The sequence below is a fragment of the Ornithorhynchus anatinus genome, chromosome 20, assembly GCF_004115215.2.
Source record: "Ornithorhynchus anatinus isolate Pmale09 chromosome 20, mOrnAna1.pri.v4, whole genome shotgun sequence".
Lineage (NCBI taxonomy): Eukaryota > Metazoa > Chordata > Mammalia > Monotremata > Ornithorhynchidae > Ornithorhynchus > Ornithorhynchus anatinus.
The window spans coordinates 1075637-1102567 of NC_041747.1; the positions used below are offsets into that span (position 1 = coordinate 1075637).

Genomic DNA, 26931 nt, shown 5'->3' on the forward strand with positions numbered 1-26931 from the left:
ACATGGACTGTGTCCAAACTGATTAGCTTGGATCTACTCCAGTGCTCAGTACAGTGCCTGGCACAGTGAGTGCTTAAATACCATTACAAAACAAAAACAGAAGCTGTTCCCTCCCCACTAAATTTGACTCTGGTGAGTCAGCCCCAGAGACCACCACAGGCAAATCCCATGAATTGCCAGAGCCTTCTGATGCCCAGGGTGACTGATGGCCCTCAACTCAGAGTGCTGTTATCTGAGTCACCCCTGGGATGGGAAGGTCACCACAAATCTCCCTGATTGTTGCCCCACCTTCTGGGATCAGCATCTAACCAGGCCTGGCCCAGCTGGCTCTCGGGGATGTTTGCCAGGAGTCATGTGTGCAGCCAGGGGCTCTTAGGGGATTTCCCTGATATAAGACGGGGAGCCTCCAAACACTTCACACTCCCTATCCCGGTGTCCTATCAGATGTTCACGGAATATAATCATTTTTAAACATAGAACCGCTTCATAACACCAGGTTAATCATTCTTTGGCTATATTAGCAAAGCATAGGTCTGTATGACTTCAAATAAAAAATCCTGTTAGTAAAGTTTTCAAATCACCATAATTCTCCCATTAGTGAAAACATGACTAATATCAGAAAAAAAATATTTTAGCATTGTATTTTTTATCTGGTTTCTTGGACAATGGAAAGGAGAAGAAAAGCTTAACAACCACACAAACACCAGGCTTCAAATCAGCACAAGAAGAGGTCAGGAATCCTACCTGAAAATCCCCAGAGAAGCTGTTGTGCTATAACATAATCAAATTCACTTCTTAGAAATGTTGGTGATTTTCACAAAAACATGATCAATATAGATATAAGCCTAAATCCTAAAATAAAGTTATTTCTGCAGGGTCAAAGCAGATTTCTATTTTTGCATGAGAACCAATCTGGCAAAAGAAAAGTTGTTTCACTGCACAAACTACCTGTATAAAAATATCAATTTTTCAATGCAAATACACTTTAAAAACATGCATCTAAATTTCCCACAAGTTTACCAGACTTCATAGCGAAGAGTCAAACTTTACCCACCAATGACTCTAATCTTCTGATATAAAAAAAGATTCAAGGCAATCCCCATTAAACTCCGCTATGATTATTTGAATGGCATTCTCTATTTGAAAATACTTGCAACTCATAGTCATTTGTGGTAAATAACCATTTGGAAAAACACGTGTCCCGGATTTAACAACTTGTATGCATTTCATAGCACCTACCTCAAAGAGTTATTTCAATAAAACACAAAACTTCTTCAAAGATGAAGTCAGAGAAAATATAAGAAACAACTTCTCCATTTTTCCAACTGACTTTCTTTTCGATACCAGAACACAAAAAGCTGATGTTACCTCGGGTTTGGGCGGCTTCCTTTAAAGAAGCTAGAACTTGAGGTTTCAAGTCATCTAAAATCAATCTTCCTTCAAGGCCAGGGAAAAGGGACCTATTAAGTCCAAGAAAATAAAAGGAATAATATTAACCACATCGTCATCATTCTCTCCATCATCTTCCAAAGCCCAAATGGAAAATCCAGAGTTCAACTTTTCTAATTTCTCCACAACAGAAAAGGAGGGTATTAAAACTAGGCCAGAGCAGTGGTCTCTGTGACTCCAAATGATAATAAATGACACTACTGAGGAATTAGATGTTAGTCATAGAGCCAACACTCCAGTCCACACTGAGGGCTCAGGAACTTTGCTGTTGCCAACACAGAGCCATTTATTCACCAGGTGCAGTGACTGTCTCTTGGTCTTTAGGCCATTCAGAAGCTACTGCCTCAGAACGGGTCCTGCTTAGCCTCATTTTTCCCCTCTCTATACTCCTGGAGAGGGTGTTGAAGATATAAAACCAACTTTGATCTGCTAAGCTCCCCTCTAGACTCTAAGGTCACCGTGGGCATGGAATGTGTCTGTTTATTGCTATATTGTTACTCTCCCAAGCACTTAGTACAGTGATAGATGGCATCAGAATGGAATTTCACCAGTTAGATGATCTGACAGCAAATCAAGGCCCCAAAAATCCAAGTCACAGAGGTTGAACTAACTCGGGCTTACCCGGCAGACTGAGACACATCACGGCAAGGGCCCTGCTACTGCAGTATCCCACTACCTCAGCATTCCCAAAGAATACGGGTCATTCGAATCCAGGTTATTTTCTTTAACTTTAAATAATTGAAATGGGCTACCAAAGCATTCATCAAGCGTTTGTGAAACCATAATTATACCATAATTATAACTTCTGTGTCTCTTTCCCTGCGATAAAAAATATACGTGGTCTACTTGGGCAACAAATACGCAACCGTTAGTGACAGGGTTTCTAGAGGGAGAAAACACCCCTGGAACACAAGAAATGGTGCAAGGGTGTAAATTATACCTTGGATAATCTTCAGAGGTGATGTAAACTGCATCTTGCTCTGCTACAGATGAAGAAAAGGGAATAAAACTTCCATTTTGCAGTGGTAGAAGCTCCAATCCAAGAAGTTCACTGTAAGTCTCATCAGAGAGTACAAACTCTAAGAGGTGAATCTTTTCATCGGCACTGCCAGTGGGCCCGGATTTCCTTAGCACCTGCCGCACCAAAGCAGGGGTCACCTTCTTCAGAGGCTTGGCACTACCGGCAGCAAGCTGGAGTGCACTTGTAATGTTGGCTGGTACCCTGACTACCTGTTTCCCTGAGCTCTGGAGGTAGTTAAGCACAGCTTTTGTGCTTTCCAAACTTTCATCCAGTTCTGAGAAGTAGGCCTGCTCCAACTTGACCCAGTGTTTACTGGCGGAATAGAGAACTGCATGTTGGAAGAGCTCTTTGAACAGGGGTTCTAGAATCGGCTGCCAGTGGACCCGGACCTTGTTCAGGTCGGGCCAGAGTTTATAGATAACCTCCACGGACCAGGGGAAGTCGGAGTTTCTTTCGGTCTCCAGTCGTTTGACCGAATCCAAGATGAGCGTGGCATAGACTTTGGGGACAACATGGGTGACCAGGAGCTCGTTCCATACAGCCGACGGATCCCGCCACTGATCCAACTCTCGCCACTTGATACTCCTCCTGTTGTCAGTGAGTCCAAAGAATCCACTGATGTGAACCGGGAGACCGGTTTGGCTTTCTTCCCCGGGAGGTAGAGGAAGAAAACAGAAAGCTTTCCCTGAGAAATCAGACGCCGCTCCTTTTTCTTCTTCACTGTTGGACAGGGGCATGGCTATGCCAATGGTTGGAATAAATTTCAAGTCGTCAGCCAGGCAATCGAGTTCATTGCATATTCCTCGACCACCCACGCTGTTGCACACTAACCAAGAGGTTTTCTGGGCATCTTTCGTACTCTCATCTTCTAACGCTATGTTTATATGATAGGTCACGCACGTTATGCTGTTGCTTGGAACCTTCTTACAGTAATTACTTATAGCGGTTCCTAGGATCTTGATAGAATTGGGTCTCTCGTGTTTCAGGCCCTTGTTCTCACTTGCTGTTACTCTAAACACCAATCTCTCTGTTCCATCAGCCTCCCTGATGTGTAATGAGATATCTTGCACACTCTTCAGGAAGAGAAGCACTGTATCTGCATCTGCTCTGAAAGATTCAAACAGCTCCAGAACTTTTTGCTTGTTGTACAGGTTACTACTCAGCTGGGAAGGCTGAAGGCGAAGAGGAAAGCGAAAAAATGTTCCGGGAAAATTGCCCTTTTTAAAGGTTTCCTTGGTGCTTCCAAAAATGCCAACGAATGGGGAAAATTGGTCTGCAAGTTCATTAATTTCTTTGCTGTCCGCCTTTAGATTCCAACACTGCCCTGATTCTTGGGGTCCAAAAAGGGCTTGGTGGGGATCTAATATTCCGATCTGATCACCACTGAAGATACAAGGAACATCTGTAAAATAAGAGCCAACAAATGGGAAAAACTCCAAATAAAAGGGATATCCAGACACCTAATAACTCTAGTCAAAGCAACTGCAAATAAGTTACTTCAGTAACATAACAGTGGCTCTAAAACCAGAATTCCCGAATAGTTGAAGTAATATACTGATGGGGAAATATAAATTACAAAATTCCTCTTTACTAAGGAAACAAATTCCATCTCAGAAGACCTCCATTCTGGTCCCATGATCTGCCATTACCCAGCTGGCTAACTTTGGCAACCCAGAAACTTGTCTTAGTTTGTGACAGTGAGCGTCTTAGTAGATGCCTCAGTTGGTGTCTCTGTAAAATGGTCATTAGACCTGAGTACAGCACCCTTCCTCCTTCTCTTCCCCTCCTCTCATTCCTGAGCTGAAACACAATGAGCGGGCCCTAGAATCAATCTGAACTTAAAACCAGAGTTTTCCACCCTCTTAAAAGGGGAGGTGAATCACAGTTCGAGGCTCGGGATTTTTAAGAACATCAATCTTTGCTTGGGGCGGCACTACAGACATCAATCCACATTTTAAATGGAATTGGTACGATACAGATTTAAATGGTAATAAAAAGTATTCGATCAAGAGTAAGGTTAATATCTCATCCCTGCCTGTCAGCTGAAAAAGGGAAATTTCAGCTTCAACGGGTTACTTGCTTGGATCCCTCTAGATGGTTAGCTCATCTTGGGCAGGGAATGTGTCTGTTTATTGTTGTACTGTACTCTTCCAAGCGCTCAAAAAATACAGTTAATTGAATGAAGGAATGAATGAATCTCAACTAGTCTTGTGCTTGCTCTGCTGTATTCCTGTTTACTGTCTCTTCGGCCTGAAAACTTCCTTTCTGCTTTATTAAATGCTTAACTTCAAAAGAGATGTTTAGGTGAAAGTCCAGATTAACATTACACTGTTATTTTCTTCCTCCACATCCCATTGCCTACAGCATTGTGCTTCTGGTCAGTTGAGTTTACAAAACTCACAATAGGAAGTCTGCAGAGAGACAGGTTAGGGTTGCTGGCCATACAGTTTATGCCTATTCCTAAAGAAGGACATCAAGGATGGCAGCTAACATAATCTTCCTCCGAGAATTCTCTGGTGCCTCTACCGGAGATAGAAGGCTAGCCTGGCACTAGACCTGATGTGGCAATTTTCATGTTCTGATCTTCTTCTCCCCATAAATTCTTCTTGAGTTTCATAAAATAATTCAACTTGCAAAAGAAGCTGAGTTGAAGAAACTGTTTCTGGATCAGGGGAGGATTGGGCCATGTGCATATAGTTGTTGCAGGTATTTCTCTTTAGATACCAGAACGATCAGTTTAGATAACTGACATTCCATAATGTGAGGTTAAGTACTTTACTGATCACTTCAGTTACACTGGGAAAATGTCATTTCAACTTTTCGAATCAGGAAAGGGGTTAAATACCCAATTCCACCGGGGTTTCTTACAATGCCAGAATGCACCAGAGGCAAATTAGCAAAACTCAAAGACTAGGGTTAGGGCTAAAACAATTCTAAATATCAAAATTAAGAAGTCCTATATGATACCTGTTATATGATAGACAGAATTAAATCCAATTCCAAATCTTCCAACTTTAAGAGGATCATCCTTCTTCCTGCTCCTTGCTATTTCCTGAATACCGTGCCAGTCCTCGGGGGTAAAAACCGCATTGTTATACACATAAAGTGCCGACCCTAGAAAATTCAAGATACGTAGGGGAGACAGTTAGTCATGATGACAATTACCGTAACTCAAGGTTCCTGTAAATTCCTGAGAGCTTTGACTGACGCCTTAAGAAGAGCGGCAGTTGGTACGAGAAAATGTGCACATGGGGACAGGGGAGAATGAAAGAAGAGAAGCAATTTCATTAAGAGCCATCGATTATAACCAGATTTTGGATGTGTGGGAAGCACTGGTCTCCTCAGGAAAAACCAAGAGAGAGTAAACAATTTCAAAATATCAACGAGGATAAAATTTGACCTTTACGATTGGTTACTTACCCTGATATTGTTCCATCTCTTTGGACCAAAGAGTTTCTGTTCCATATTTAGTCTCATCATACAAAAATTTAACTTCTGTGGCCCCAGCATCTTCTGCATTCTGAATTAACTCCTAAAAAAATTATAAAAACATCATTTAACATCCTAACATCATTTAACCCCCATAATGATATTCAATAATCTTCACAGATAATCCAAGAATCTCATTTTGGCCAATAGTTACAACAACCTCCCCAACCAAGCTTTTCTCCCAAAATTCTAACTAACCTTGGGTTTCACTTAAGTTTATTTCCTCTTCCCACCTTTTGCTAGGACTTAGTCTGTGGCTAAATCCTGCCAGATATTTCTCCACATTATTGTCCATGTCCACCCCTTCCTCTCCATCCCAACTGCCATTCCTTTGGTCCAAGTGCTTCTCATACCCGCAACTAGATTCCTTTTAGCAATCTCACCAGCCAGAGATACTCTGCTCCTTGAGGAAGGCAAAGGGAGAAAGGGATGGGAAGCACAAGCTACAGCTAACTTCATACATTGTAGCAGGCCAGCTCTCGTCCTAATGCACCCAATTTGAAACAAATTTTAAGATGTTAAACGGGACTGTCTATTTCAATTTTTAGTGAACAAAACATATATAAGCAAGAGTAATGAATTCTGTACCTTAAGAATCTGCCCTCCTTCTGGATATCTTCTTAAAATATCTTTTAGAAAATCAACAAGTGGTGGAGTTGTTTGACCAAATCGGCCTAAAAATGTAAAATTTTAAAGGCGGATGAGTTCACTGATGCATCAATTTCAATGTTAAAACCTCGATTTTGTAATTATTTTATGCTATTATCATTGCCCCATTGCAACTGAAATGTGACTTAGGTAGATTCACCTCAAGAAACACTTACATTTGACTTAATCAGGACAACTGTGGTGTAATGGAATCATAAAACCGATTTTTCACACATTCCAAATATGAAAACGAAGAGTCTGACACGAGAGACCTCGGGACTGAGAGACCCTGTGCAAAGGAACGGAATACAGTGCTAGTGGCTGGGCCCAGCACCATTCATACTCTCTCATCCCTGCCATTTGTGGAGTCAAGGGAGTGGCACATTGAGAGGGACATGCAAAGGTGCCGTAGGTGCAAGATCCATTGGTGGCTGAAATGGCCACCAAGGCCCAGCAGGCGGTTACCTCGGTAGGCACTGCGGTTTTTCCCATCCACAATAGCCAGCTGTTTTCAAGATTCATGCTGGACCTGTCCACCTTTTGGACCCCACAGGTGGATCTTCAGTCAGAAAACTTGACCTCCGATGTCACAGCCCCAGGAGACAGAACCAGGATTTAAACCCAGTTTTCCTGGTTCCCAGAGCAGTGCTCTTTCTACCAGACCAACAAATGAACTATATTCTGAAGAAAGTCTAAACAGTAATAGTATCCAACATAGCTACTCAAATATTGCTCGGCATAAAATAGTGAGCTTTTGGGGGGCCCACCTCTTACCTTATCAGTTCTCTATTTCACTCCAGGATTACTGGGATGGATTTATTTCTCCTCCCTCAAAGGGAGAAGTGGAATATGGATTGCCTCACTGATGGAATGGCTGGAGGTGGGAGAAAGCCTCTTCTGCCTTGCCAGAAAATTATTTCTGGCTGGGAAGGATTGGAGCAAGATAATCTATCAGCCCTACAAGATGAGATTTGCTTTAAGGTGTACTCACCCAAGTGCTTGAACTCAATCAATTATATTCCGGGAACACTTAACGGTGTACAGAGCACTGTACTAAGCATTTGGGAGAGTATAATATAACAATATAACAGAGTTGGTAGACATGTTCCCTGACCACACCGATCTTATAGTCAGGAGGGGGAGAGAGACATTAATGTAAAAAAAAAAAAAATTACAGATATGTACACAAGTGCCATGGGGCTGTGGAAGGGGTGAATAAAATAAACAAATCCAACTGCAAGGGTGATGCAGAAGGGAATGGGAGAAGAGGAAATGAGGGCTTAATCAGGGAAGGGCTCTTGGAGGAATGTGCCTTCAGTAAGGCTTTGATGGAAGGGAGAGTAATTGTCTGTTGGATATGAAGAGGGAGGGCATTCCAGGCCAGAGGGAGGACATGGGCGAGAAGTCGGCGGTGAGACGGATGAGACTGAGGTACAGTAGGCAGACTGCTATTAGAAGAGCGCAGTGTGAGGGCTGGTTTGTAATAGGTGAGCAGTGGGGTAAGGTAGGAGGGGGTGATTGAGTGCTTTAAAGCCGACGGTAAGAAGACAGATAAGCATTGGAGTTGGGTAAAAATTGGAGTGGGGTTAAAAAAAACCACAACCCTTGACACTAATTTTCTTTCTATTATTTTAGATTAACTCACTTAACCGGCTCCCAACTCCAACACTGGATTGAGGAACTCCCTTCTCTACTCCAAGTAGGTTCCCTTAACTAGACTCCCTATCCATCCATCACTGCTAATCTTTTTCTGCTTAATATCCTCTCATCCCATTTTTTGTTGGGAGGCCATTTTGCAAGGCTACAGCAGTCTACAAAAAAAGGCAAAATACCTCCTCCTTTTAGGCCTTTTGATTGAAGATTTAGAAAAATATCACAACTATCAGAATTCAGGAGGTCCCCAACCTTGGTCCAATCTGGTAACTGAAAAGAAAAAAAAGAAAACCAATGTCTAGTTCAAATGAAATAATTTTTTTCTGGAATTCAGCTTCAGACTCTTTATGTTCAAATATATGAAAATCTATGTGCTTAATAGTTTCTTAATGTAGTGAAGCAACTATTCTAACAACCATGGTTTTTGTTTTCTTTATGTAGGCTTGACAGTCAAATGCTGAGTACTAATAGTTTTAAACTCCAAAATACAAAATACTGCATGTGTTATTATCAAATTTTACTTAATCCCAAACTAGGCACTCAGCTTTCAGGGTTTTTTTTAATATATATTTCAATTTTTTTTAATTCAATTTGAGAAATTCATTTTGTTTTTGCTACCTGCAATGGCATTTGGTTTTGTCATATGTGGGCAAAATTATTCAGTGGCTATGAACTTTTAGTGATACCTTCTGCAATGCCCTACTTGTCAGTCATCAGACAATGGCATGCATATCGCTTTTTCGCAGAACAGGTCTAAAAACAATACTAGGAAATGTGAATTATCCTCCAAAGAAAGACAGGGCATATTAAAACATGCAGAAAGAAAAGCACAAACATCTTCATTATATTAAGGCAGAGGTCTTTAAGGGAAAATTTCCTCATCAAAAAATATAATTTCAGGCTGGATTTTAATGTAGCCAATAGCCTAATTGAAAAATTAATTTGCTTTTTAAATATTTATTATTGCTCCAGATACCCAGGCCAAGATGATTTTGTTAATTTTTACTAAAAAAGAATTTGATTTTCAAGATTTCATAATACTAAGTAAATATGTATTCATATATTCAGTTCTCTCACTCTGAGTTTTGAACTTAGTGCTAACGGAGGAAGTAAAGAGTGTTCTTCGGATAACGCACATTTATCTGGATAGAACACAACGCAAGGTTGAAGAAAGGGCTATGTACTGAAAGCACGGTGCTGATCACGGTAAATGTATTATCGTGCGATTTTCCATAACACGGAAGAACTGAACATACTTATACAATCAGTAGTGAAAAAGGCAGAGTGCCGGCATCTCTGTAAATAGATGCACAGATTACACATAGTCACACTAGGGATGATGAGGCCAACCAAAAAGGACAGGAAACTATCCAGACCTGCCTGTTCACTACAAAATGTCTGGCACTGCTGAGCAAGGCTGTTAATCAGGAATTCAGAGAGACAGAGAGCTGAGAGGGAAATTCATTTCCTATTAAGCAATCTTATCAGACATTTACCCATAACTCTGCCCAATGCAGATTTACAGATTTATTCTGAAAATGCTTTCCATTTACTTAACCCGTGATCTTGACAGAATAAAGCCAAGATGTGATTTATAATTCTATTCATTATTACCCCATAAACTGCTAAAATGAAATGTTTCATCTCTTTAGTTTTCCAATCCTCAGAATAATTCTCAAATCATCACGTTGATTCTAAGGGCCAAAATACTTCATCAGTATATTTGAGTCCAGTAAGTGGACAACAGTGGAAAAAACCCCCAAAACCAATAACTTCAGGGTAGTTAGCAAGTAGAACACCACATTACTTCCTTCCCAGAAGGAACAGGAATGTGTAGGCCGGTGGTAAATAGACAGATGGAATAAAAAAAACTCTTGCAAATATAGATGCTGTAAACATAAACAGCCATCAGATGCCATCAGATCTCAGATATCCTTGAAATGTATACTGCAGTTTTGCCCTCTGGAAAACAGGGTGGAGAGACGTTAAAAGCAACTACTCCTGGAAGGGTCAACTACCATAACAGAGAAAGTTAGGGGTTTTTTTTGGAATTACATAAATAGAATTCATGACAAGTTACCAACAATATTATATTTACAACAACAAAAATTCCTAACTAAATAAAAGGAACACCGCAGAGTGGCTCAGAGAAACAAAGGCATGGGAGTCAGAGGAACTGGGTCCTAATCGCGGCTCCACCACTCGCCTGCTGTGTGCCTCTGTTTCCTCACATTTACAGGTGGATTTAATACCTGTTTTTTTACTTGGCATGAGGACTATGTCTGTCCTGAAAATCTTGTATCTATCATAGCATTTAATACATTGCTTGGCACATGTTAAGTACTTATCAAATGCCACTATTACTATTGATGTTTTACACCCAGCATGTGAAACTTTGGAAGAAGGAAAAAGGTGATCAATGTTTCCTGGTTTCAAACTCACATAAGAAGTTATGGTAAAATCATTTGGGCAAGAAATATGTCTACCAACTCAGCTGTATTGTACTCTGCCAAGCGCTCAGTTCAGTGCTCTGCACACAGTAAGTCCTCATTAAATGCCATTGATTGATCATTTAAAATCCCACGGAACCACCATAATAGCCACTCCAAAACTATATTTCAAACATTTTGCTAAGAAGCAGTGTGGCCTAGTGAAGAGCGTGGGCCTAAGAGTCAGAAGGACCTGGTTCTAATCCCCTCTCTGTCACTTATCTGCGGTGTGATCTCGGGCAAATCACTTAACGTTTCTATGCCTCAGTGACCTCCTCTGTAAAATGGGGATTAAGACTGTGAGCCCCATTTGGGACAGGGACTGTGTCCAACCTCATTAATAATAATAACAATAGTTGTGGCATTTGTTAAGTGCTTAATATGTGCCAGGCACTGGACTAAGCACTGGGGTGGATACAAGCCAATCGGGTTGGACATAGTCCCTCTTCCACAGAGGGCTCCCAGTCTCAATCTCTATCTTATAGATGAGGTCACTGAGGCACAAAGAAGTGAAGTGACTCACCCGAGGCCACCCGGCAGACAAGTGGCAGATCCAGGATTAGAACCCATGCCCTTCTGACTCCCAGGCCCAGGCTCTAACCACTACGCCATGCTGCTTCTCATAAACCTGTGCACCTATCCCAAGGATTTAAAACACCTAGACTGTATCTAGAACAGTGCCTGGCACATACTACGTGCTTAACAAATACGATTTTTTAAAAAAGTCTTTCTGACTCTAGGAATCCCCGAATCACTACTGGGTGAATGATGATGACGGTATTTGATAAGTGCTTACTATGTGCCAATCACTGTTCTAAGCACCGAGGTAAATACAAGGTAAACAGGTTGTCCCACATGGGGCTGACAGTCTTAATCCTCATTTTACAGATGAGGTAACTGAGACACAGAGAAGTTAAGAGGCTTGCCCAAGGTCACCCAGCAGACAAGTGGCGGATCCGGAATTAGAACCCACGTCTTCTGACTCCCAAGCCTGTGCTCTTGCCACTCAAGTCGTGCTGCTTCTCCAATCCAACCCAGCCCAATGTGTTTCTCTCACAATACAGTATTTATTCCATCGTATTTACGGAGAGCTTTCTGTGTGCGGAGCACTACACTAATAATAAGGTTGGTATTTGTTAAGCGCTTACTATGTGCTGAGCACTGTTCTAAGCGCTGGGGTAGACACAGGGGAATCAGGTTGTCCCACGTGGGGCTCACAGTCTCAGTCCCCATTTTACAGATGAGGTAACTGAGGCACCGAGAAGTTAAGTGACTTGCCCAAAGTCACACAGCTGACAAGTGGCCGAGCTGGGATTTGAACCCATGACCTCTGACTCCCAAGCCCGTGCTCTTTCCACTGAGCCACGCTGCTTCTATACACTAAACACTTGGAAAGTCCAATTCTGCAACCAACAGAGACAATCCCTGCCCACAACGGGCTCACAGTCCAGGAGGGGGTGGAGACAAACCTCAGGACAAGTAAACAGGCTTCAAGAGCATCAAGAGAAATAAACAGAAACAGACACATCGTTAATAAAATAAAATAAATAGAATTACGTACATACACAGACACCCAAGTGCTGTGGGGTGGGAAGGGGGGGGTAGGGCAGAGGGAGTGAGGGGGAAGCGGAGTGTTTGAGAAATGTCTCAACCGTTCCCATCTCTCCACCGGCGAGGTCTGGACGAGGCGGCCTCCCCAGGCCGGCTGCCCCGCGGGTCCGTGGATCCTGGGCCGTGCCCCGACACACCCTGGGACGGGGGGGTCCGTGGATCCCGGGCCGCGCCCAGCCGCACCCAGCTGTCCCCGCCTCTTACCTCTCTGTTGCGGTGCCACAGCTGCTGCTCTCCCTCGGGGACGCGGGTGTCTGCGTGGAGGAGCTCCTTCACCCCGCGGACGGCGGAGGTGGGTGGCACGTGGTAGGTCCTGCAGCCCAGGCCGCCGTGGAGGACGGTCACCCGCACCGACCTGCTCGGGGACAGAAGCTGCGCGGTCAGTGCGGGGCGGCCTGCGGGCCCGGCGCCCCCGAGAAAGCCCCCTCATCATCATTATTATTATGGCATTTGTCAACCGCTTACTCTGTGCCAGGCACTGTACTAAGCGCTGAGGTGGAGACAACGTGGCTTAGTGGCCAGAGCCCGGGCTTGGCAGCCAGAGGTCTGAATTCTAATAATAATGGTGTCGTTTGTTAAGCGCATACTCTGTGCAAAGCACTGTTCTAAGCGCTGGGGGGGGGGATACAAGGTGATCGGGTTGTCCCATGTGGGGCTCAGAGCTTTTAATCCCCATTTTCCAGACGAGGTCACTGAGGCACAGAGAAGTGAAGTGGCTTGCCCCAAATCACCTAGCTGGCAAGCGGTGGAGCCAAGATTAGAACCCACGACCTCTGACTCCCAGGCCCGGGCTCTTTCCCCTGGGCCGGGCTCCTTTTCTAGTTCTAATCTCACCCCTTGTCATTCCTTCCTTCCTTCGATCATATTTATTGAGCGCTTCCTATGTGCTGGGCACTGTACTAAGCGCTTGGAATGTACCATTCGGCAAGAGATCTGTCAGCCGGGTGACTTTGGGCAGGTCAATTCACTTAGAGAAGCAGCGTGGCTCAGTGGAAAGAGCCCGAGCTTGGGAGTCAGAGGTCACGGGTTCGAATCCCGGTTCCGCCACTTGTCAGCTGTGTGACTGGGGGCAAGTCACTTAACTTCTCCGGGCCTCAATTCCTTCATCTGTAAAATGGGGATGAAGACTGTGAGCCTCAGGAGGGGCAACCTGATTATCCTGTATTTACCTCAGCGCTTAGAACAGTGCTCTGCACATAGTAAGCGCTTAACAAATACCAACATTATTATTCCCCGTGCCTCAGTCCCCTCATTTGGAAAATGAGGATTGGGAATGGGGATGGTCTCTCTCTGTTGCTGCATCGTCCATTCCAAGCGCTTAGTCCAGTGCTCTGCACATAGGAAGTGCTCAATAAAGACCACTGAATGTTTAAACAGTGGTTTGGGAATGGTTTAAACAGTCACCATCTAGACTGTGAGCCTGTCATTGGGCAGGGACTGTATCTACTGCTGAACTGTCCATTCCAAGCGCTCAGTCCAGTGCTCTGCACATAGTAAGCTCTCAATAAAGACGACTGAATGTTTAAACAGTGGTTTGGGAATGGTTTAGAGAGTCACCGTTTAGACTGTGAGCCCATCACTGGGCAGGGACGGTCTCTATCTGTTGCCAAACTGTCCGTTCTAAGTGCTTAGTCCAGTGCTCTGCACACAGTAAGGGCTCAATAAATACTACTGAATGAGTGAATAATAAGCGCTCAATAAAGACGATTAAATGTTTAAACAGTGGTTTGGGAATGGCTTAAAAAGTCACCGTTTACACTGCGAGCCTGTCACTGGGCATGGATGGTCTCTATCAGTTCCCGAACTGTCCATTCCAAGTGCTTAGTCCAATGCTCTGCACGCAGTAAGCACTCAATAAATACGATTGAGTGAACGACGAATGAATATTCAGTGCTCAATAAGGACGATTAAATGTTTAAACAGTGGTTTGGGAACGGCTTAAAAAGTCACCGTTTAGACCGTGAGCCCAGCAGTGATGAGGGGATGGTCTCTATCAGTTGTTGAACTGTCCATTCCAAGCGCTTAGTCTAGTGTTCTGCACACAGTAAGCACTCAATAAATACTATTGAATGAATGAATAGTAAGGGCTCAATAAAGACGATTAAATGTTTAAACAGTGGCTTGGGAATGGCTTAAAAAGTCACCGTTTAGACAGCGCGCCCGTCACTGGGCAAGGACAGTCTCCATCAGTTCCCAGACTGTCCATTCCAAGCGCTCAGTCCAGTGCTCTGCACACAGTAAGCACTTAATAAATACTATTGAATGAATGAATAGTAAGCGCTCAATAAAGACGATTAAATGTTTAAACAGTGGCTTGGGAACGGCTTAAAAAGTCACCGTTTAGACGGCGAGCCCGTCACTGGGCAAGGATGGTCTCTATCAGTTCCCGGACTGTCCATTCCAAGCGCTTAGTCCAGTGCTCTGCACACAGTAAGCACTCAATAAAGACTACTGAATGAATAATAAGCGCTCAATAAAGACTTTTAAATGTTTAAACAGTGGTTTGGGAATGGCTCCAATGTCACCATTTAGATGGCGCGCCTGTCACTGGGCAAGGACGGTCTCTATCAGTTCCCGCACTGTCCATTCCAAGCTCTCAGTCCAGTGTCTGCACACAGTAAGCACTCAATAAATACTATTGAATGAATGAATAGTAAGCGCTCAATAAAGACTTTTAAATGTTTAAACAGTGGCTTGGGAACGGCTTCAAGAGTCAGCATTTCGACGGCGCGCCCGTCCCTGGACAAGGACGGTCTCCATCAGTTCCCGGACTGTCCATTCCAAGCGCTCAGTCCAGTGCTCTGCACACAGTAAGCACTCAATAAAGACTACTGAATGAACAGTAAGCGCTCAATAAAGACTTTTAAATGTTTAAACAGTGGCTTGGGAACGGCTTCAAGAGTCACCATTTCGACGGCGCGCCCGTCCCTGGACAAGGACGGTCTCCATCAGTTCCCGGACTGTCCATTCCAAGCGCTCAGTCCAGTGCTCTGCACACAGTAAGCACTCAATAAAGACTACTGAATGAATAGTAAGCGCTCAATAAAGACTTTTAAATGTTTAAACAGTGGCTTGGGAACGGCTTCAAGAGTCACCATTTCGACGGCGCCTGTCACTGGGCAAGGACGGTCTCCATCAGTTCCCGGACTGTCCATTCCAAGCGCTTAGTCCAGTGCTCTGCACACAGTAAGCACTCAATAAAGACTACTGAATGAATAGTAAGCGCTCAATAAAGACTTTTAAATGTTTAAACAGTGGCTTGGGAACGGCTTCAAGAGTCAGCATTTCGACGGCGCCTGTCACTGGGCAAGGACGGTCTCCATCAGTTCCCGCCCTGTCCATTCCCAGCGCTTAGTGCAGTGCTCCGCACACAGCGGCGCTCCAGAAATACTCTTCATTCATTCGATAGTATTTATGCGCATTTACTCGGTGCGGGGCACTGCACTAAGCGCTCGGAATGGCCAGATCGGGGGGGGGGGGGGGGCGAATGAATGGGCGCCCCACGTGGGCCTGGCCCTGCACCTCCCCCAGCGCTTCCAACAGTGCTTGGCGCCTAGGAAGCGCTTAACAAATGCCATCCTCGTTATGAGCATTATTATGACGTGCCATTATTATTACAAGGGCATCGGGTGGGGCGGGGTCGACGCCCCCTTGGGCTCTGAGTTTGAATCCCGCCGTGGGAGGGGAGGGAGGCCACAGGAAGGAGAGGGGATTAGGCGCCCGCCCTCCCCCCCACCCCCGGCCCCCGGCTCCTGGGCGCCCCCCCGGTTACTCACATGTCCGTCCCCGCCCCGAGGCCGCCGCTCTCCCGCGCCCCAAACTGCGGGCGCCGCGGCAGGGGAGGGGGGCCGCCGCCACCACAGCCGGCCGCGGGGCGCGCCCCCGGGCCCTCCCCTCAGGGCCGCCGCCCCGCCCCGCGCGCCCCCCAGCCAATCAGCGTCGCCGCCGGCCTCCAGGCGCGCCCCCGGACCCTCTCCCCTCGGGGGACCCTCCGCGTGCCCCCCCAGCCAATCAGCGCCGCCGCCGGACTCCAGGCGCGTCCCCGGATCCCTTCCCGCGGCGGGGAACTCCCCCCGCGCGCCCGCCAGCCAATCAGCGCCGTCGCCGGCCTCCAGGCGCGCCCCCGGACTCCCTTCCCTCACGCGGGCGACCCCCCGCGCGCCCCCCAGCCAATCAGCGCCGCCGCCGACCTCGAGGCGCGCCCCCGGACTCCCTTCCCTCGGGGGGGCGACCCCCCTCGCGCCCCCCAGCCAATCAGCGCCGCCGGCGGCCTCGAGGCGCGCCCCCGGCCCCCCTCCCCTCGGGGTGAAAACCCCCCGCGCGCCCGCCAGCCAATCAGCGCCGCCGCCCGGGCCACGAGCCCGCTAGTCGGAGGAGCGGCGCGCGCCCAAGACCGTTACTTCCTACCCGCCAGAGCGCGCGCCGCCCCGCCTCGGAAGGGCCGCTGGGGGCGCTGCGGGGAGGGCGCCCCCTCCCCTCCCCCCCGGGCCTGACCCCCCCCCCCGGCCAAGCGTTCAGCACAGTGCTCTGCACGCGGCAAGCGCTCCCTCTTCATTCATTCACGCGCTCAATCGTATTTAGTGAGCGATTACCTGTGCAGGGCACTGTACTAAGCGCTTGGAAAGTACAATTCAGTGACAAATAGCCACCATCCCTGCCCACCACGGGGCTCACAGTCAAGAAGAGGGGAGACAAGCATCAATCATTCATTCATTCATTCAATAGTATTTATTGAGCGCTCACTATGTGCAGAGCACTGCAATAATTTCATTCAATAGTATTTATTGAGCGCTTACTCTGTGCGGAGCACTGTACTAAGCGCTTGGGATGAACAAGTCGGCAACAGATAGAGACGGTCCCTGCCGTTGGACGGGCTTACGGTCTAATCGGGGGAGACGGACAGACGAGAACGATGGCAATAAATAAGAGTCAAGATATAATAATGTTGGCATTTGTTAAGCGCTTACTATGTGCAAGAGCACTGTTCTAAGCGCTGGGGGAGATACAGGGTCATCGGGTTGTCCCTCATGAGGCTCACAGTCCTCATCCCCATTTTACAGATGAAGGAACTGAGCGCTTACTACTACTAATAATAATGTTGGCATTTGTTAAGCGCTTACTATGTGCAGAGCACTGTTCTAAGCGCTGGGGTAGATACAGGCTCATCGGGTTGCCCCGCGTGAGGCTCACAGTCCTCATCCCCATTTTCCAGATGAGGGAACTGAGGCCCAGAGAAGCAAAGTGACTTGCCCACAGTCGCACAGCTGACAAGGGGCAGAGCCGGGATTCGAACCCATGACCTCTGACTCCCCAGCCCGGCCTCTTTCCACTGAGCCACGCTGCTGTACTAAGCGCTTGGAATGTACCATTCAGCAACAGATCGAGACAATCCCTGCCCAATGACGGACTCACAGTCTACACCAAAAAAAATGGTTGTTAAGCGCTTACTATGTGCAAAGCACCGTTCTAAGCGCTGGGGGGATACAAGGTGATCAGTCTGTCCCACGTGGGGCTCACAGTTTTCATCCCCATTTTACAGATGAGGTCACTGAGGCCCAGAGAAGTGAAGTGACTTGCCCAAAGTCACACAGCTGGCATGACCTTTGACACCCAAGCCCGGGCTCTTTCCACTGAGCCACGCTGCTTCTGTACCAAAACAAGTAAACAGGCATCAATATAAATAAATAGAATTATAGATACATACACATCATTATAAATATGGACCTATATACACAAGTGCTGTGGAGGGGGTAGAGCAAAGGGAGCGCGTCGGGGTGATGGGGAGAGGAGGGGGACCTGAGGAAAAAAGCGGCTTAGTCTGGGAAGGCCTCCTGGAGGAGGTGAGCCTTCAGTATTCATTCATTCAATTGTATTTAAACAAAACTAAACCAGTAGATAGGCATCAATAGCCTCAATATAAATAGAGAGAATTATAGATATATACACATCATTAATAAATAGAATGATAAATATGTACATATATACACAAGTACTGTGGGGTGGGGAAGGGGGTAGAACAGAGGGAGGGAGTCGAGGAGATGGGGAGGTGAGGAGGAGAAGAGGAAAAGGGGGGCTTAGTCTGGGAAGGCCTCCCGGGGGAGGTGAACTCTACTTTCCAAACGCTTAGTACAGTGCTCTGCACACAGTAAGCGCTCCATAAATACCATTGAATGAATGAATGAATGGCTTGTCCCTCCAAAAATAGCTCCCGCCTACCTCGTTGGCTTGGATTGTCATTTTGTTGAACACGGTTTTTGTTCTCCGAGTTTAAATCACATATTAAGCCATGTGGAGAAGCAGCGTGGCTTCGTGGCAAGAGCATGGGCTTGGGAGTTAGAGGACGTGAGTTCTAATCCCGACTCTGCCACTTGTCTACTGTGTGACCTTGGGCGAATCACTTCACTTCTCTGTGCGTCAGTGATCTCATCTGTAAAATGGGGAAGAAGACTGTGAGCCCCACCTGATCACCTTGTATCTACCTCAGTGCTCAGAACAGTGCTTGGCACATAGCAAGCACTTAACAAATACACTTATTATTATTAAATCCATTTCTGTGTCTCCTGTGGGACAGGGACCTTGGCTAATCTGGTTACTTTGTAATTATCCCAACACTTACAACGTAGTAAGACTTAATAAATGTCATAACATAGCAGGGAAAAGATGCTGAAAAGAGGTATAGAAAAAGAAAGAGGTATTTAAAAAGTAGGGTATGTAAATCGGTTAAGTACAGAAGTGTTCAGGGGGTTGTACGTAAGTAGACGAAGATATGACCCGGAGTGGAGGGAATCAGGGAGGACCTGCTGGAGGAGGTGGACTTTCCGGAGGGCTTTGGGAGATGGGTCCCCTGTCTTCAAGGAAGGGATGAAGGAAATGAGCAAAAAACCAGGGGCAGGAGAATCGAGAGTGAGGCAGAAGCCCCTGCAGGGCCTGAGCAGAGTAGGAAAATGGTCATGAATACAAAATAATCTTTTCTATGTGTGTTTGCTGCAGATCCAAACTGTATGATCTAATAATGTTGGTATTTGTTAAGCGCTTACTATGTGCCGAGCACTGTTCTAAGCACTGGGGTAGATACAGGGTAATCAGGTTGTCCCACGTGAGGCTCACAGTTAATCCCCATTTTACAGATGAGGTAACTGAGGCACAGAGAAGTGAAGTGACTTGCCCACAGTCCCACAGCTGACAAGTGGCAGAGTCAGGATTCGAACTCATGACCTCTGACTCCGAAGCCCGTGCTCTTTCCACTAAGCCACGCTGCTTCTCTGTGATCTGTAAGGTGCTGCCGTAGTAAGAGAAAGCAGTGTGGCCTAGTGGATAGAAGGATCCGAATTCTAATTCTGGCTCCACCACTTGTCTGCTGTGTGACCTTGGGCAAGTCACTTCACTTCCTCTGTGCCTCAGTTACCTCATCTGCAAAATGGGGATTAAGACTGTGAAGCACATGTGGGACATGGATTGAGTCCATCCTGATTAACCTCTATCTACCCCAGTGCTTAGAACAGTACCTGGCACACAGTGAGCGCTTAACAAATACCATTAAAAAAAAAGTGATAGGGTTAGGGAGATTTTAAGTCTACACAATCTACTGATTCTGCTGAAGGTGAAAAACAGAATTATTTCTTCACAGCTATTCCACAATTTTCACTCCTCCCACCATTCTCCCGCCATAAAAAGGTGTTCTAGAACTCAGGCCAGGAACCAGAAACAGATGAGGGTCTGGATCAGATGGAGTGTCTGGGGTGAATAGGTGTCTAGCTATACTTTCTCCCACTGGAAAAAAAAAGCCTACAAAGGGAAGTGGAGAAGGGCAAAACGATACACCCTATGGAAAAGAAACGGCAAAACAACGAAAATTGAGAAACGGTGTAGTCTAGTGGGTAGAGCACAGGCCCGGGAATCAGGGGGACCTGCGTTCTAATACCAACTCTACCACTTGACTGCTGTGCGACTTTGGGCAAGTCCCTTAACTTCTCTGTGCCTCAGTTACCTCATCTGTAAAACGGGATTGCGACAAGCCCCGTGTGGGAAACGGACTCTATCCAACCTGATTAGTTTGTATCTACCACAGCACTTAGTATAGGTGCCTAACACATAGTAAACACTTACATACCATTTAAAAAAAACAAACCTCCACCCTCTGGGAGAGTTATATCAGTCAGAAATACCTAATGAACCAGTTGTGGGGTCAAATGATTTCATAGACCACTCCCGGAACAGAAACAGTTCTCCAAAGCCACTGTTCCACCCCAGGAATAAATACTCTTCCAAAGGGCACTCAACCCATATACAAACACCTCAGGGGGTAGGGAAAGGAAACAACTTCAGTAGCATCCTCCCTCTCCCTCCACTCCCCACCGTAGCTGAAAAACACTCTTGGAGAGGCCCTCACTCCGTCCAAATGTTATCCCTGGTGCAACACCTCATCTTGCCTTGTAAAAATTCCTTTAACTGGAACCGCAAGCAGGCATTCCAGCGGAGGCAGGGTGGAGACTGTGGTGAGCAAGAGGCAGCTGGGGTAAGGAGGCTGGGCAGGGCGTCTGAAGAGAAACAACCTGGCCTAGTGGATAGGGCAAGGGCTTGGGAATCAGAAGAATCTGGGTTCTAATTCCGACTCTGCCACTTGTATGCTGTGTGACGTAGGGCAAGTCGCTTCATTTCTCTGTGCTTCCGTTACCTCATCTGTAGAATGGGGATTAAAACTGCGAGCCCCACGTGAGACATAGACTTTGTCCAACCTGATTTGCTCCTATCTACCCCAGGGCTTGGTACGGTGCCTGACACATAGTAAGTGTTTAACAACGCTATTTAAAAAAACCAAAAAAACGAGGCTGAGGACTGCCAACCCTCTTCAGCCCAGGCCCATTGCGGGCAGGGTACTGACACTGAAAGGGTTTGGGGAAGCAGCCCATGCCGTCGCAACAAAATAATAAACGATACAGCATATGTGCATGAAGAGCCAGATATGAAATGTCCTCATTTTCACTATTTAAAACCCTGGTGTTCACTCGTGGGACGGCATCCAGTCACATTGTTTAAATTCTAATACCTTCTGGAATATAACATCAGGCTTCTGAGTTAACATGTCTGCTTTTCCGACTTCTAATGGAAACAGTCTGCAATCCCGAAAGTGCCGTGAAGTCTGTAACAAAACAGCTAAGAGGCCATTGGCCCCTGCTGCTTATATGACTCTCTTGTGAATCAATTATCAATCAATAGGAGCAATAGCACAGAGCACTCATCTAAGCGCTTGGAAGAGCATAACAGAGTTAGGAGGCATGATCCCTCCCCTTGAACTTACAATCTAATTTTAATGAGAAACAGCTATGCGGTTACCAAAAATATCTAACAAGCACCAGCCAACCAGATTTAACTGTTGCGGGGAAACGGGGCACACAGAGAAATGAGAGAACCTTCAGTTCAGTCCTGCCCAGCAGTGACAGAGAATGCCAGAGAATGGTACTGTTATTTGTGGTTAAAATGACATTTCTCACACCAGGTATCTCTAGCAATGCCAAAACCAGATGGGGATCCCCAGAGCCATTCAGACTCTGAATGTATCCACCCCGATTGTACGTACAGCTGAATGTCAACTCATCCATCCATGCAGCAATTTACTAAAGATCATGCTCCCCCTACTTCTGAGAACCAAAGAGCTGAACATCAGACTTCCCCTTAAATTAAAATAAGGCACTGGTCCATCAGTCCATGCTAACTGGATGGGTAACAAAGGATTTACTTATCGTGCAAATTAATTTCTTTATGGCCCCACACTAGTTCCTAACCCAACCTGGCAAAAGCATCTCTTTTTGTGGGGAGGAAAGAAGGCTTTCGTGCATTCTATGCTTTTACCAAAGACCTTTTTCATTCATGCAAAGAAAAAGAGGCCTGTTATACATTTCTCTAAATACCAAATGTCTGTTAATTGTAGTTACTTTTTTTATACTGCCTCATTCTGCTGAAGAAATGCTGACAACAGGATAAGTAAAGCTCAGTGCTTTGCATTATTCTAGAATCAAGGGGAGCAAACCGCAAAAGGTGTCTAGATTTTGATCTCTCGCTTTCTTTTGTCTCTCCTCTCTCTCAAATAACAGCAAACAGGAGGCTTCAAATGCCTGAGAACATTTGCAGTTGTGAGTGCTTCCCCTAGCCAAAGAGAGCGGCTGCTGTGTAAAAATAGGCAGGAGTGGCTCAGGACAAAAGGGAGAAGGGCCTTGAGGGACAAGGCTTATATACTACACAGCCTAAATTGAGTCTCACAGACAAAACCTCTCTACCACAGAAGTCTTTAGATTTCCAGAATGCTCACTCTAACCAATGCACATTCTAACCAGTGACAGTCATGGGACCAGTAACACCTTCACTTCTTCTCACTCTTGTGAGAAGGACAAGGAGAAAGAGTCGTATTTATTAAATGCCTATCGATTGCTATGTGATTTCCTGAGCATTTAGGAAAGTAAAGTAGAAGCCAAGACGCATTCCCTGCCTTCAAGGGACTTAGACTCTTACAGGGGAGCCAAACAAGGAAACAGTGAGATTCTCTCAAGAGGACAAATCTGTTCTACTGAGATTTCACTGTAAATCTCAACATCTCAGCTGCTGCAATCCTGAATATTGAATCATTACTCTCTGAAGCGTTTTGGAGTTCTAGATTTTTTTTTTAATAGTTCACTGGCTTCACCACAGGTATTGCCATCTTCCCATTCCCCTGTCTCCTCCCGTCACCCGGCCTGCTCTGTCCTATTTCCCTACCTGTACAAAGGCTGAAAAGCTGGGATTCCCTACCCTATCCAACTTCTGCCACTTCCTGGATCACTGTGTTAGCATCTGGCAACAATGGAATCTTTGGGAAAAAGAAATTCAGTGTAGGAATATTGATCAAATAAATCATGTCTTCTCATCAAAAATAACTAAAGCTGGAACTAAACCCACAGATAAGTGTCCATAACCTCCACCAGAGTTCAAAGAGCATAAATCATTCCAGCCTTGTTGTTTATTATAGTTACCAGTAGATGACCTTTTAATTATGATCTTTTCTTCCCTTTTCATTTAAGTTGAGGGATAGTTTGTACATTGTTGCAGTCGATTCTGCGCACAGTAAGCGCTGGATAAATACTCCTGATTGACTGATCACCCCTAAGTGCAATTTTATGTGCATGAATAAGTTGTGCTTAAAAGCAATTGCAAAATAACAAATTATTTATAAATTAGCAACCAAAAGAATTATTACAAAATACTACAGAGGGAAATGAAATTGGTGAAGAGAACTACGGTATTTCTTGCAGCTACTGTGGAAGGACCTTCCCCTCCCAGACTGAGCTCCCCCCTTTTTCCCTCTGCTCCCTCTACCCCCCACCTTCACCTCTCCACAGCTAAACCCTCTTCTCCCCCCTTTCCCTCTCCTCCTTCCCCTCTCCCGTCCCACCCCCTCAGCACTGTACTCGTCCGCTCAACTGTATATATCTTCATCACCCTATTTATTTTGTTTATTTTGTTTAATGAGATGTACACCACCCTGATTCTATTTATTTGCCATTGTTTTAATGAGATGTTCTTCCCCTTGACTCTATTTATTGCCATTGTTCTTGTCTGCCCGTCTCCCCCGATTAGACCGTAAGCCCGTCAAAGGGCAGGGACTGTCTCTATCTGTTGCCGATTTGTACATTCCAAGCGCTTAGTACAGTGCTCTGCACATAGTAAGCGCGCAATAAATACTACTGAATGAATGAATGACCTTCCACTGGGGGCAGGAGCAGTGGTCCAAAAATTGACAGGGAAAAGGTGGCAGCAAAGGAAGCAAGATAGATATAGAGGGATAGGCAGGGACGGGGGAGAAGCAGAGCTCCTACTCCTGAATGCACACACACATGATCTTCCTCTCTGCTAGCCTGCTTGGAGGAGGTGCTCAATAAATACTATCAATGAATTGGGGAGAAAGGCACTGTCGAAGAAGGACAGCTTTTGGAAAGAGATGCCAGAAGAATCTTCTTCCTGGTGAATCTTCCCTCCTCTGGGTCGAAGCTCCCAGGATCAGGCCTTGCAATCGGATCGTTTCAAACCTGTTCCAAAACTGCCCAGGGAAGTTAGTAGGCAACAAATGACCCAAGCCCCCCAGGAAATCAGCAACCCTACGATGTGAGTATCAGGTCACATGGCCCAACTGGGCCTGATGCCAGGGAGGAAGAGGAAGAAGCTCTAAGCATCCCGAGAGACAACACGACAGTGCCAATATCCGACAAGCTGACTGCCAAAGGAAATGCATTCCTTCATTCATTCAATACTGAGAACTTACTGTGTGCAGAGCACTATACTAAACACTTGGAAAGTACAATTCAGCAATAAAGAGAAGCAATCCCTGCCCACAACAGGCTTAAAGAATAGAAGTGGGGAAGACAGACATCAAAACAAGTAAGCAGGCACCAACAGACTGTGAGCCCATTGTTGGGTAGGGATTGTCTCTATGTGTTGCCGCATTGTACTTTCCAAGTGCTTAGTACAGTGCTCTGCACACAGTAAGTGGTCAATAAATACAACTGAATGAATGAATAGCATCAATATAAATAAGTTTCACCACACAAGTAAACAGTGATGCTGAGAGGGGATGAAAATAATAATAGTTGTGGCATTTGTTAACCACTTACTATGTGCCAAGCATTGTACTAAGCTCTGGGATGGATACAAGCAAATCAGGTTGGACACAATCCCTGGTCCACATAGACTCAATCCCCATTTTACAGATGAGGTAACTGAGGCACAGAGAAGTAAAGTGACTAGCCCAAGGTCACAAAGCAGACATGCAGTGGAGCCGGGATGAGAACATATGACCTTCTGACTCCCAGGCCCAGGGTCTAACCACCATGCCATATCGCTTCTCATAACTCACTTGGACCACATGAGGTTGGGACAATGAGTAGCAATAGTCTTCTCACACTCAATGAATGTGCTAAACACCAGCTTAGAATTGAGATCCGCAATATTTCCTTACCAAATATGAGAAAGTCAAAGTGCACACAGCGATGACAATAAACTTGCCAACCAAAATCTACAGGCCAGAAGGGGTTAATCGGCTCAGACTCCTGCCTGTGTTGCTTTTCATCATATGAAATATTGAGGAGACGATAATAAGGAAAGATGGATACCAAGGAGGGCAAAATTCTATGTTGCTGCGGAGGGAGACAAAATATTGGGCTAGGTCTGCTCCGTTGGTCTGGCTCGGAATGGCATTTCTTAGATTCTCACTGATTTTTCTTATTGCCTTCCACCACTGCCCCCTGTTTTATTAGAAGAGAAATTATAAGAAGGTAGCACGTGACCAATGTCAGCACTGAGACATAATCAGTGGTTTATCCAGCCTAGCATTCATCCTCGGGTAGTGACAACTTGGAAGAATGGAGTGATCGTTGTCACTTGAACTGTTTTCTTCTCAGCTACATCCAAACTGGCCCATAATTTACCACTTTCTTCTTAAGGAGGATTTTCTGTAGGTAACTGATCTGCTGAAGGGCATAATAAGTAGGTTTCACTTTCAGTGTGCTTTAAAACGTTTTCCCAAAAGAATAGATGCTGTGATATTTTGAATTATTTTACACGGGCCCAGGTGCCAGATGCCTACGATCCAATAACTACAAATATTGACAAGTTTCACATATTCTTCTGATAAAATGTGTTTTCAAAGAGCAGATGGCTTGGTAAAATCTTCTACGACGAAAGTCTTGAAGACCGAGGCTTCAACTGCCACTGCATATATAGCTGGGCCAGCCGAGAGTTAGAAAAACATTTTCTGAAATTGTAGATGAGATTGAAAGATCCCTCTGGGGAAAGTCACAAGGCGATCCAAACCACCTACATTTCAAATTTCTACAAAGAGAGACTCAAATTTGGGAACCCTTTCCGGGATGACAAGGTTTCATTATGTCACTCCTGACCCAGCCTCATTTCTGTTTGCTGTTCCAATAGTCTGATTTCACTGACAAAAGAATTTTGCGGGGGTCCAGAAGGCATTAGCATGCCTAACTGTCCCTGGTTGTTCTAAATCAAAGTTTAATCTAAATCTAAATCAAAATAAATTAAATTATTGAGCACTTACTGTGTACAGAGCACCGTACTAAGCACTCGATTTGTACATTCCAAGAGCTTAGTACAGTGCTCTGCACGAGGTAAGCGCTCAATAAATACTACTGAATGAATGAATTAATGAACTTGGGAGAGAACAATACAATAAGACTTGGTAGACATGATCCCTGCCCTCAAACAGCTTACAGCCTAGAGGAGGAACAGACATTAAAATACATTTCAAATGGGGCAAAGGGCAGAGTATAAGGCTATGCCCTTTACACTGTAAGATCCTCCCTCTGCACACTGCAAGTTCCTCATGGGCAGGGTATGTGTCTACCAGTTCTGCTGTATCCTACTCTCCCAAGCACTTAGTTCAGTGAGTGCTTTGCACACAGTAAGTGCTTAATAAGTCCCAGTGATTGATTGATATGCATAAACGGGCTGTGGGTCTCAGGGTGGAGTGACCATCAAGTGCTTAAAACGGACAGTATTAATGGCAATCTTAGTTACTGATGTCTG

General features: G+C 45.5%; 1 protein-coding gene across 3 annotated transcripts in view; it reads right to left on the reverse strand.

Moving 5' to 3' along the window:
* The window catches only part of SACS (sacsin molecular chaperone), a 50864-nt gene that overhangs the window by 18979 nt on the left and 4954 nt on the right, over positions 1 to 26931 (reverse strand). For 2 of the 3 annotated variants that reach the window (XM_007664095.3, XM_039914885.1), the window contains exons 4-10: positions 12565 to 12715; positions 8440 to 8530; positions 6548 to 6633; positions 5891 to 6002; positions 5438 to 5584; positions 2390 to 3872; positions 1369 to 1460 (exon numbers count right to left, since the gene is read on the reverse strand). In XM_007664095.3, coding sequence (XP_007662285.1) covers positions 1369 to 1460; positions 2390 to 3872; positions 5438 to 5584; positions 5891 to 6002; positions 6548 to 6633; positions 8440 to 8530; positions 12565 to 12715 — 2162 coding nt within the window. Of the gene's footprint in view, positions 1 to 1368; positions 1461 to 2389; positions 3873 to 5437; positions 5585 to 5890; positions 6003 to 6547; positions 6634 to 8439; positions 8531 to 12564; positions 12716 to 16136; positions 16183 to 26931 lie in introns of those variants that run through there. The other variant, XM_029048121.2, reaches the window with a different exon arrangement.